We start from the raw sequence: 13,138 nt of genomic DNA on the forward strand, positions 1-13,138 counted from the left end.
ATACACTACCAGATTGCAATGTATGTTGATAATCGTGTAGATGTGGGGTACAAAGTAAGTATGAATTGATGAAGGTGTCTCAGAGCACATCTGTCTCTTCAAACACAAAATAGAAAAGAAAATTGAATTCCCTATTTGTTTGTGTAATTTGTGTTTTTTAGCACTCCAACCACAGAACCAGTATTGATATTGTGGTTTATAGCAAATGTAAACTATAGTCTTCATTTTACAGGATTTTCAGAAATCATGTTCATGACCTTGATAAGTCATGACATATTCTGAGGGTGAGCAGTTGAAATATTAACAATCATATCAAAATAAAAAGTATTCTCATAGGGTTTTTCCTTTGCTATTAACTCTAGTAATGACAAAGTTACCTGCTCACACCTTCAGTGATTTTTCTTTTCAGTAAGACCTACAGTAAACCTCGGATAAGTCGACGTCGAGTGAGTCGAAAATCACTTAACTCGAAGCAAAATAAAAAGTCCCGATTTTTCCCTATGTATTTTCTCTAAGAAATATTTGGATAAGCCGAAGTACGAGAGTCGAATTTCGGCTGTGTCGAAGTAAAACATTCAGTCCCTTTTGTACAAAATACACGTAGTTTACATCACTTGAGCCGAAGAAAATTTGTCTGGCATTCTCATGACATTTAGAGGAGAACACAAAAATCGGCATGTCGCAGAACCCCGTCCCTGGCCTGCTGCAGGTAAGCATGCTCACTCACCGTACCGCTCTGCACGCATGTCGAATACATACACATGTATACATGTATACACACAGCACATCGATTCATATACTTTATCCATACACACAGCACATCCATACTTTATCCATGTCAAGCCAGAACTCCTTGGTCAACCAATTGCTGCTTTAATATTTTAGTGACAGGCCAAGTGGGCGGAGCTTGTTTGTGCGTGCCCGGCTGGCTGTATAGTTTTGTTCAATGGAGGTGGGATGGGCCTGGGAGAGTGTTTGTCTCAGGGTAGGTTGACAGAGATGGCTACTAGTTGCACCATAGACATAGCACATGCACACTGCCACATTAGTGCAAACATTCGCAGAACTACGTTTAACTAACCTTTAGTATTGATACAAACTCCATGTTCAATTTAGAACAAAATAAGAACATTATCTTCAAGAACAGACAAATTTGAATGCAAACACACACACGCAAGCACACACACACACACATGCATGCAAATGTACTATGATACATGTACATAACTGTGAGTCGAAAAAAAATCGACTCTCGCGAGAGTCGAATTTCACTTAAGTCGACACATTTTTGTCAGTCCCGAGAGCTTCGACTCATGCGAGGTTTACTGTATAATGTTGTCATTGATGCGCGCTATAAGCACAATTGTTTTGATTTCGCTTTTGAGGCTGTACAACCTGTGGTACATGCTGAACAGTGTACTGCACCTAAAATGACACTCAGAGAATCCCATTCTTGGACAAAGTCATTTTGTAGAGAGGTAAAGTTGAAAATGATAACTGAATTAAGAAAATGTCCAATATCAAAATGTTCATGGGGAATGTTAATTTAAGACCAGCTGCACAGCCTGTAATGAAAATAAGAAAATACAAGTATAAATGAATATTCTTTATTTTCCTTTCTTAATCATAGAATGACTCAATAATGCTGTTCTTACACTCTCCCTGAGGTCAACTGAGTAGGAGAGGCAGATATATAGACATATCCTTCAGAGTAGGTGCAAAGATAACCATTAACCAAACAAATGTAAGGACATAGGTCCCTATAGCATCCATGTCAAAAGGCGGTTTTCCCATTCACTTTGCATGTAATGTCCCATACGTAAGGCATTTGTCCCATACGTAAGCAAACTTTAATTAGTTATAAGATGAAGGACTAATTAAATTTCCTCATTTAGTTTTGCTAATCTGGAGTTGAAATGAATAAATTAGAACTTCCTAAAGTATGATTGGTCAATGTTACAAATCTTCAGAAAAAACTTAAAAAAAACATACTCAAATCCTTACGTATGGGACACTATGTTCTGGGAAAGTGCATAATTTGCATAATTAATGTGCTGACCTTGTCTTACCAATTGCAGATTATACTAACTCATACAGGGGTCATGTCCATAAAGGAACTAGGTCAAGGACAAATTCAACTGATTTTAGATGAATATTTATAATTTGTCCCATACGTAAGGTTTGTTTTTGATTTATGCAAATCAAGGCCATATTTCTTGCATAAATTTGCATAATTCAATATTTTCTTTGCTGGAAATATATGATTTAACTCTTTGGCTACAACATGATATCAATAACTTTTTGATAAAATCAAGTTGAATTTTGAGCATCTGAGGGGACATTATCTTGGACTTGCCCATATATATATATATATATATATATATTGGCACCTTAGGGAGACATATTGGGGGGAAGTGTCTTCATTAGGGAGACAACTGGTCATTAAGGAGACAATTTTCGTGTCTCCATTGCGTAAATTGCCATTGAACATGTATTTTAAAATTTGCATATAAAACAAATGGAAATGTCTTCCAAATGACCCATCTAGGAGTATATATATATATATATGTGTATATATATATATATATATATATATATATATATATATATATTCCAACTTGGCTGCTGCGATCAATCTTGCTTTTCATTCCGTTGATTCGATCTAGAAAGAGTTCGTGTGACTATCTTATAGATTCAGAAGACCTAGAATATCAACGTACCGTATATTATACCCCCAAAGACTGTTTGGATTAATTACCCTACCCTATGAATTACAGCTGGACTGTCTCTACTCTTTAAAAAAAAAAAAAAAAAAAAAAAAAAAGACCAACAAAAAATAGCTCAACGAGCCCTGCCTGAAACAAAACACAAAAATAAATTTCAAAGATGATTCCTTTCCATGCCCCGGGGGAAAAAAATAGTTACAATTTTAATTCTGTAGATTTATAGCTCAACAGTATTGTTCAATCCTATATCTATTGTCGACCATGTGCACTATCAGTTCACTATATTTTTTTTAAAAGAAACAAAAACAAAAACTCAAACTCATATTGTAAATTTAAATTCATGCTCCAGCCACATCTGCCTTTGAAGACATTAGAGCTCCTCTTTCCATGAAAAAGAAAAAAAAACACAACAACCTTACATAGTTTGTCAAAATGATGCAATTGTACAAGCTTTGTTTTATATGTATCAGGCCTAGTGTATTGTCAGCAAGACATCTAATTTGCTCGTACGAGCTTTGCACAATTAATTTCTATCTTCTACTAGTATTGAAATGGAAATTTTTTCCTTACCAACTTACCGGTACTTCAAGTTCTTTCTTTGAATTTTTTTCTTTCCTTTTTTTCTTTTGTTTTCTTTCTTGAGATCCTTTCTTCCTTCCTTTTGAATTCTTTGCTTGTTTGTTCGTTTCTTTCTTTCTTTCTTTCCTTCTTTCTCTCTTTCTTTCTTTCCTTCTTTTTTTCTTTCTTTCTTTCTTTCTTTCTTTCTTTCTTTCTTTCTTTCTTTCCTTCTTTTTTTTCTTTCTTTCTTTCTTTCTTTCTTTCTTTCTTTCTTTCTTTCTTTCTTTCTTTCTTTCTTTCTTTCTTTCTTTCTTTCTTTCTTTCTTTCTTTCTTTCTTTCTTTATTTCTTTCTTTCTTTCTTTTCTGCATGCCGTTTTCATCATAAAAAAAAAAAAAAAAGACTCGATAACTTCCTACATGCACTTGATCGTTAGGGGGCGGGCATGCACATCGCGTATTTTTGCCACAGAACAATGTGATTTTTGCAATTCATAAGGTGAAAATGGCGTCGAACCGTAGCAGACTATCATTAATGAGCGACTGGCATCGCAGTTTGAGGTGAGGTTACAATGTCCTTGCGTAGACTGCACTGTCTTTCACAGCTTTATCATAACTTGTGTATGGCTATCTCTAAATCTTGTGTAATTTTTGTGTCATTACAGGGAAAATGAGGGAGTTGCATGGATAACTTGTCGAACACCGGGTAAGTTCGCTCCGACGACGCGGCTGAGCGGCATGCTGTTGGGAGTGCAGGCCGACGGTGCCGGGGTGACAGTTCCTGCCTGCCCGGTCTCTTTTCGCGTAGGCTCCCTACCTGAATTATGAAGACCGTTGAGCCATGGAAATTGTGTTTGTTCTGTCAGTAGGGCTAGGGGTTATTGTTCATTAAGTTAGATGTGTAAGACTTCTGAACGGGCCTTTTGACTGTGATGTGAAATGGCAGGTGATGTCTACTGATGACGACGGATCTACTTTTTAGAGTGCATTCTGCTTCTAAATCTGAGACTAAGTCCTGTACAGCTGTCTTCTAAGTACTGTAAATATGCCATTGCTTACACTGTATGTATGTTAATGCACTCCCAACAGTATCTGCAGACTACATTGTACCTTCTTCCTATTGTTTAGTATTGTCAGACAAGGCCCTAACCCCGGCCCTGGGGCTCTGTAACCAGTAACTTAGACAGAAAGATTCGTCTGTCCGGAGGACTCTTTTTATATTTTGCCATTAACGCTGTCCTCCGTGAGGGGATCCGTGAAGCCAGACGCAGTCTCCGCGGAACATTCCCCGACGGACTGATACAGACCGATCTTTCGGTCAACCAGTAACTATACACAGCCCAGTCGCTGTACATGGTACGTCGCGACAGGGCTGTACGAGCGCGACCGCCAACCACTAGGAGAGCGACGTAATCGTATCATGATAGCTTTGAATTTTGATACTTAACATCATTTTTGTCACCTCAAACTCATCGAGTATACTCTTCAATATTTACTCTACATCTGATGCTATCAGTATTCAAATGTACGCAATGAAACTTACCGAAATTGATCATCATATCCAGCATGTCCAAACGGTACACAATCTTTCACGCCAGGCCTAACTATACACAGCCCAGTCGCTGTACATGGTACTTCGCGACGTACCATGTACAGCGACTGGGCTGTGTATAGTTATGTAACCAGTAACAGTGTTGGGCCAATGTGATTAACATTGAATAACAAGGCCCATCTTTTTACATAGTTTTATCATATTGATTCATTGCACAGCTAGATTCTATAGTGAAATCCCTAGCTAGGCCAGCCAGTATCATTTATAGTAGTACAGCAGGTTACGTACCCCATGTCCTTGTCCACCCTCTGCTGCCACCTCCAGTTTAAGCTCCGCCTGGGGTCTTTACCATTGCAAATTAACTGTTTTACTTTGCCCGCAAAGTACAGAACTAGTTAGCATTTGCCTGCTGTTATGTTTAAAGCATAGATTAAACAATAGTGAGTGCAAAACATGACTTTATGAAAATATTGGCTTATCTTAAAGGGAAGGTCTATGAAATACTTTATTTTCTACTCTCACAACCTAAAACGTTTGATAACATGAATAGATTTCTAGCCAACCATATTATGTAAAATAGATAAAGTTGTTTAGAATGTATTGATTTTAATCATTCAGTACCTTGGAAACTATATCTATTTGGGGTTGAAATCTGAACTGTACTCCTTATAAATCATTGTGTTGCTGTGGCATACATCTATGTATTTGAATGCCAAATTATGAAACAGATTATAGAGCTGAGAACCATAGGTAGTGAAGGCAGTAAGCCCTATCTTGTTTTAGGAAACACTTCACTCACTGTGTCAAGTTGATAGGTACATGTACATGATGTATTTAAAGAACTGGTTATTCAGTATGTTGACATGTGCATCACTGTGAATTTTCCATCTTCTTATGATATTGAAGGTGAGAAAACTGTGGAAGGTGAGCTGAGGTCACAAGGAGTCAACGACCAAGGAGTTCCAGATATCATAGCATCTGAGGGTTTTGTGGTATCGGAAACAACAAAGGTACATTGTAACTATGGTAGTTTTGGTTTTGAGTTTTCATGTCTGCTGTCATTGAATTCCAATTGTTTCATTTCATTTGGGGTTACTTTTCAGTTGACACTGCTGCTCTTTAGATATGACATTGTAATACTGAATCTAGAAAGTAATTTCACTCTACTGATTGTTATACCTCAACTGCAGTATATTTCTGGAAAGTCATCTTCTTTGTTTTTCTTAGTTCAGATATTTCTGTGTTTCTTTGAGATATAAAATGACTTTTAAACATTAATTTCCCTGCTACAAAGGCTTGTACATAGTGAAATCTTGTAAAATCTTGTTACTCATATATCTTTGTATCATTTTTCAGTAGAAAATCAGTATGTCTTCTATTACCTTCAAGTTCGAACTTATTCTCATAACAGGATCACATTTTTGCATATGACATTAAATCTGTTAAAAGAAGTTTCTCTTAAATTTTTCTTTGAGATGTGCATCATAAGGCTTTTCCATACAATGTGATTTGTTATTAACAAACGTCATTGATGGATAAGAATATATTCCATTTGAATATTTTTGTTAATACTTGTTTGTTTGTTTGTTTTGTTTTTTTTGTTCGTTTGTTTTTGTCAGAGGAGTGTCATTGTATCATGTCCAGACAAGAATGTCTCCACCCGGTTCATTGCTCCAAGCACCTCAATGGAGGACATCCACCAGAAGAGTGTAAGCAAGATAAATAATGGAAAATGAGCACAGAAAATGGGATTCCATCAGAATTCAAAATCCTGATGGACTCCCATTTTCTGTGCTAATTTTTCCACTAATAAATTATATTCATCTCCGGTCAGTTTCCTTCTGTTTGTGTTTGTTACAAGATAAATAATAACACATTGTTGTGTTTCTCTCTTCATCCAACCTGTGGAAAAGAAGACTTTGAGGAGCTAGACCTTTTACTTAATGGGTTTTTTTTTTTTTTTTGTTACTTGAAGATACCATACCTTTTGATGTTGTCAATGTCATTCTCATTGTATGCTTCACCCGTGCTGCTGATGGACTGCACCACATCATACACATTCAAATTTTAACAATAAGCACACTGCTGCTCTTAATGGACAAATGGAGGGTTTTCTGAGAACTGCCTTTTCTTATGTTCCTCCCTCCCCCCCCCCCCAAAAAAAAAAAAAAAAAAAAAAAAAAAATCACACAAAATGAGAAAAATATTCAAATGCAAAACCTCATCTGTAAATACACAATGTAGCAATGCACCTTTCAGTGGGCTACTACCTGGGTAATCTATGTACTTTTATTACGGTATACAAAGAATAACAGACAAAATGCACTTACCATATTCTCTTTGCTTTTGATGCCGAAGGCATCTCTAGTCACTCTGAAATGTGACCTGCTACAACAAAAGAATCAGAAAGTCGGAGGAGGTCGATTTTCTGAAAACGACATGGCATTATGCCCTTACACTTTCGCTTTAATGTTATATATAACATGACTCATGAAAGTACTCGGTTGTGGAGATATTGATGATTTTAAGAGAGCATGTCGAGTGGTTTATGAAATCAGCGTTTTGAGAAAACCGACTTCAAAGTTTTCCTTCCGATGCAATCGTGATCAAGGGGAGGTGAGAAAGTTTTTACCTCTGGACAATAGAAGGTATGCCCCTAGCAACCTCCGTGATGTGCATTCAAGCTTAGCGCCATTGGTCTATGCACAACCAATCAGTAATCAGGATGCCACACACTGACCGATAAGATCACCCCCTCATTGCTAGGGGCAGAGTCTATCTGCGGCGCTAAATCCAAATAGTCAGACATGTTTCTGTTCCGTTGAAAGTCAGAAAATCATGACCCAGTAAAACGCTAATTTCATGCCCTTTGGTCATTTAGCTTCGAAATTTTGGCAGATGATAGACGAAACATTAGGCAACATAATTATGCCAAAAACAGAAATTTGATGCTTTTGACCGATTTTGATGAGCTGACTTCAAACTCGATTTTCTTGGCTCTGCCGTCAGCGACTTTCGGATCCTTTTGTCATGGCGGGTCACAAATGCATGCATAAACAATTCGTTGTGTTAATGTTGCACATAAATTGCATTGCAGCCATGACAGCATACATATTAGATAGGTTGTTAAAAGCAGAAATTTTCTGCTTATTAAAACAACCCCTCCCTGCCTGACTTGGCCATGCATTCAAGTCACTGACCTTTCAGAAGATTCTGAATTTGGTGTTATAGAAGTATTGTGATGTAAGAATTAAAATAGAAATGTAAATAGTAATGTAAGAAGGATCTGGAAGATCTTCTGCTTTTCTATTTTTAAAAGTCCAGGCTACAACAGTCAATCATAAATGCCTAATTTTTATGAACTCATTTATTGGAATGCACATTGGTGGTTGTGACAGGTTGTATCTTTGCAACCCTCCAATTGACCTTGGGGCAAAATATTTTCAGATTTTTTTCGTCAGACACTCTGGGGAACATTTGGTGGGATTTAAAAAAAAAAAAAAATGGGAGGGGGTCTGAAAATTGGATGATTTAATGTTGACTGACTTGTGCAAAAAAAATCCTGCAATAATCATTTCATGCCTTGGATTTCTTCTTTCTTAGATCCACAGCCTGGACGTGTCTGCTGGAGGAGCCCTTGGCGTGTCGGCCAGCTCTGACGGCAGTCTCAGAGTTTGGGAAACCAGCACTGGAATCGTCAGGGTGAGAGCTGGGGTCATGACCTTTCTCAACTTTTTATAAAACTTTTACATTAATTTTATCTCTCTCTCTCTCTCTCTCTCTCTCTCTCTCTCTCTCTCTCTCTCTCTCTCTCTATCAGTCAGGTGCTTGTTTGCATCCCAAGTTATATATCATTCAAAATCCAAGCTGTCGTTTATCTGATATGTTGAGGAGAGAAAACAAAACAAACAAAAGAAAACAGCAAACCAAAAGACTGTTTGAAAGATATCTCTGCTGGATATGTAGACTGAATTTCCATAAGGGTGTCAATAGAAGTGTCAATGTGTGAGTACTAGATGTAAAGAACTTGTTGACTGGCCCTTCTCTGTTTTTGTTTTTGTTTTGTTTTCTTCCCACAGAATTAACTATCTGTTACATATCACAGCTATATAAATGCTAATAATCATACATTGTACTTCATGACGTACCAAGTTTTCTGGTGAATGTGGTCAGGGTCAAATCAGCATTTATTTAATGCTCAGCAAGTTACAGCAAGAAACCTTGTAGATGACATCATGTCTCAAAGATAAAAGAAATCAAAGTAAACAATTTTCCAGCATAAGTGTCACAGGAGGCAAAATTTTTGTGAGTCATTAAAATCGCCTGTGTTGGTTGACTCGCAAAATTCGTGAAAATGAAAACACTGCAGAATATACCACATACCGTACTCATATATCATAATTATGTTCTATATTTGTACAGGATGTGCTTATGGTGAATTTCATGTTGAAAGAACAAAGCTGAAGGGAGTCATTAGGAATCAAATTTAGTGGCAATTCACTGCTGGGACTCCTTGTCAAATCAAGTAGATATATAGTTTCACTCAGATATTCTACCCTCTGCATAATTCTGTGTGAGGAAATGACATATTAGATGGTTGACCTGGAGAACCTGTCTTAAATAATGTATATTATGCAGTGGCTGTAATGCGGTTTAGGTTTGTTTTCTTATTCAATTTGGCATTGTTTATGTTGTGTGTTTTTATCACCACTCATAAGAGCTTAAAGTGTCCCACTTTTCACCTATAGAGGGAGCTAGAGGGGCATGCCGGTGAGGTGGTCACCTGCCGTTTCTTTCCCTCAGGCATCGTAATACTCAGCGGCGGACTGGACACCCAGCTGAAGATATGGTCAGCCCAGGACGGCAGCTGCCCGGTCACTTTCACTGGTCACAAGAGAGGTGGGAAGACATTCATAGATAGTACACTCCCAGTCCCTCACTCCCGACCTCAATTGTAAGCCTGCAATTGTACATTAATTTTTCAGTCTATGCCTTATGACTATCTCATTAAAGGGATGATATAGTTTTGGTTAAGATGGGGGATTCAGATTTTAACTTTTTTGCGAGATAATTGGAAACCATTTATGAAATAATAAAGAGCAACAGTTTTAAGAGGAACTCAATGTTTATTTTGATGAAAATATGTTTTGAAATGGCTGAGATATCCCAAAACAAAGTGAAACAAAGTGGTCCTAATAAAAGGTGGGTCCCACCTTTTGATAAAACCTCTTTGTTTTTGGATATCTCAGCCATTGCAAAACCAATTTTGATCAAATAAATTTCCAATTCCTCTTAGAATTTTATTCCCTTCTATATTTCATAAGTGGTTTCTCATTACCTCACAAAAAAAAAGAATGGAAACCTGAAGCCCTATCTCGACTGAAACTACAATGTATATCATCCCTTTAAAGCCCACCAAAAGTTGGATGCATATGGGTAATTCCATGAAGTTGGGGCAGTGTCCATGTAGCATCGTGATATTTAAAAAATACATTTCAGCATAACTCAATATTAATTATGCTATACATTTATTGTTTGTAGCCACGGCTTTACATTTGCATTGAGACCACACATTTTCCTGGAAATGTTGTGCCATTCAGACTCAATTTTGATGAAGTTATTAAGCAATATGTAACAGTGTCCTGTAGCATCGTGACGTGTCCATGTAGCATCGTGATATTTTAAAATTTGGTCCTAAGAGACAAATTATGGCAATTAGCTTGACCAAAATTTGATGCAATATGCATCTACAAGATATGAATGAGATCGCTAAATATCTCAAATTTCCTGTACACAGTTTTAATTCTAAAAGAAAATTACAAAATGTATCACAATGCTATGCGGTGTCCTTTTTTGTGACATTTGGTGGACACCGCGTAGCATAGTGACACATTGTGTAAATTTTCTTGTAAAAGTAAAACCATGGAGCTAGCTCCATGTTAAAACTGTGGAAAGGAGAGTTAAGATATTTAGCTATCTGACTAATCTAGTAATTATGCATATTACATCAAATTTTGGTCAAGCTAATTGCATTAATTTGTCTTATACACGTAGGACCAGATTTTAACTATCACGATGCTACATGGACACGTCACGATGCTACAGGACACCGTTACATATTTTTTTAATAACTTCATCAAAATTGAGTCTGAATGGCACAAAATTTCCAGGAAAATGTATAGTCTCAATACAAATGTAAAGCCTATAAACAATATATGTATAGCATAATTAGTATTGAGTTATGCTAAAATGTCGCACTTTGTGCCCCAACTTCATGGAATTACCCATGTCTATTGACACAATGTCATTTGAGCAGCAGAGTTTTTCTTCTGGCACATCATAGAAAAGTAAAAACATTGTGTTCAGGTACCCCTTTTACAACAAGTTTGAGCAATAAACTTTTTTCTTTTGGTACAATATGTTAGAAGGAAAAAGAAAATGTACCAAGGTACCTCTGTAAAAAAAAAAAAAAAAATGTGTCTCATTTGAAGAAACTTAGCATTGCATGTCAGGAAGAGATTAAGCCCCAAGGACAGAGATGAACATCCTTGAACGTTGGATGACTAAAATGTTCAAGGATGTGAGAAGGAGATCACCTTACATTGTTCTGTTACATTTAAACTAACTAATTTTAACAACTAAATAAACCTACTTGTATGGATGTTTAGTAAGAAATGTACATGTACCAGCATTAATGCAAGGTAAATTAAATGTCACAGACAAATGTTTCCTTTTTTCCTTTGTCTTCTTTTGATGATGATGAGAAACAAATTAAGTTTGATTATTTAAAAAAACAACAATTACATTACATTAAAGCGTCATTTAATAAGATGCAGTAAAGTTAAGCACACATCTTCAAAAATTTTCTCTAAACCTTCAGCCGTGTAACAAGAGAAGACTAGAAATTAACAGTTTCTGTCTCTTGCCTTGTAAAAAATTGCAAAATGATATGTGACCTTGCTTGCAAATTATGCAGGTATTCAGGACACGGCAATTGTTGACCGAGGGCGCAATATCGTATCTTGCTCCCTGGATGGGTCGGCTCGTTTGTGGGACTGCGGCCAGTCGAGCTGTCTGGGGGTCATAGGTCAGGGGTCGGATGCCGTCAATAGCTGTGCGGTGGCTCCAGCATGTCAGGGTGTTGACCTGGGATCGGCTGACACTCCACCTTGTAAGTTGAAACCCAAACAGCATCATTGCAGGCATTTGCAACATTTTCATTTTCATCTTGCCTCTTGTTTGTGTTTGCAATGAATTATATACTGTAAAACGTTTTTATATTTATGATAAAAATAATATTGTGCTTTTGACTATTGATTATCCGGTATTTGGTAACTTTCTCTTCCTTTTTTTTTTTTTTTTTAGTCAACAACCATACAAGTTCTCTTTAATGTGTGTTGCATCTAATTTCTCTTCCTTTTGTTCACTTTAGTTACCACAAAATATGTCAATATATTTCAATTCTGTTACACGGTTGTGTATTTTGTGTCTTTCTGATATAATGTCATCATTGTATGCTATTACATTCTTAAAATGATTTATTGAAATTGATCATGAAAAGATCAGAGATGCAAATTCTTGATTCACTTTAATGGAGGAACTTTATTCTGCAGGGTTTTGAAAACGTCATGGAAACATTTAATCCCGCATGTGTGGTTTCCCCAATTTCAGCTGACAGAGAAATCGGAACGGAGGGCAAACTCCTCTTGCTTGCCCGAGAAGGGGGCAGTCTGGAAGGCTACGGCTTGTCCAGTAGGCAACAGGTAAACCTGGAGAGGGTGGAGGGGAGGGGGGAGGGAATACCTCTTTCATTTCTGATAGTTGATATTCCTGCTTCACATGATTGGAGATATACAATGTTTTCAGACGTTTCTCAGAATGCTATCGAGGCCTTCCGTTCCAATATTTGCTAGTCTGTCTGTATTGAATACATAATATGTGTAGAGTTTAGGCTCTCTGGATACAAGGTTGTATGTCACAAGAGGGTTAAAAAAGCAAACAAATTTAGAGAGATGAGTACTATGAAGTTGAGTATAATTGCAATTATATCATTTAATGAGGTTGTAAGTTTTGGAGGGAAAAGATTTATCATGAATACCTGATAATACTGGATATTTGTGTGTGTTTGTCCGGACATACCGATGTATTGATAATTGTATCAGTCTGCATCATACCATTCAGAGATGTGAAAAAGGGGAAGATAGCATCACAACTCCAATGAAAATGCATATTTGTATTGAAGACAAGTATACAAATCAATAGAATATATAGAGAAAGATATTTGACAAGCCTACAGCTGGTTTT

General features: G+C 36.9%; 1 protein-coding gene across 1 annotated transcript in view; it reads left to right on the top strand.

Moving 5' to 3' along the window:
• The first annotated feature begins 3,787 nt into the window (after positions 1 to 3,787).
• Positions 3,788 to 13,138, top strand: part of LOC140242751 (proteasomal ATPase-associated factor 1-like) — a 64,221-nt gene continuing 54,870 nt past the window's right edge. The window contains exons 1-8 of the mRNA XM_072322509.1: positions 3,788 to 3,843; positions 3,948 to 3,988; positions 5,741 to 5,844; positions 6,454 to 6,543; positions 8,438 to 8,536; positions 9,583 to 9,733; positions 11,811 to 12,005; positions 12,506 to 12,597. Of these exons, the coding sequence (XP_072178610.1) occupies positions 3,788 to 3,843; positions 3,948 to 3,988; positions 5,741 to 5,844; positions 6,454 to 6,543; positions 8,438 to 8,536; positions 9,583 to 9,733; positions 11,811 to 12,005; positions 12,506 to 12,597 (828 nt within the window). The remainder of the gene's footprint in view (positions 3,844 to 3,947; positions 3,989 to 5,740; positions 5,845 to 6,453; positions 6,544 to 8,437; positions 8,537 to 9,582; positions 9,734 to 11,810; positions 12,006 to 12,505; positions 12,598 to 13,138) is intronic.

This window comes from Diadema setosum, chromosome 19 (genome assembly GCF_964275005.1).
Source record: "Diadema setosum chromosome 19, eeDiaSeto1, whole genome shotgun sequence".
NCBI lineage: Eukaryota > Metazoa > Echinodermata > Echinoidea > Diadematoida > Diadematidae > Diadema > Diadema setosum.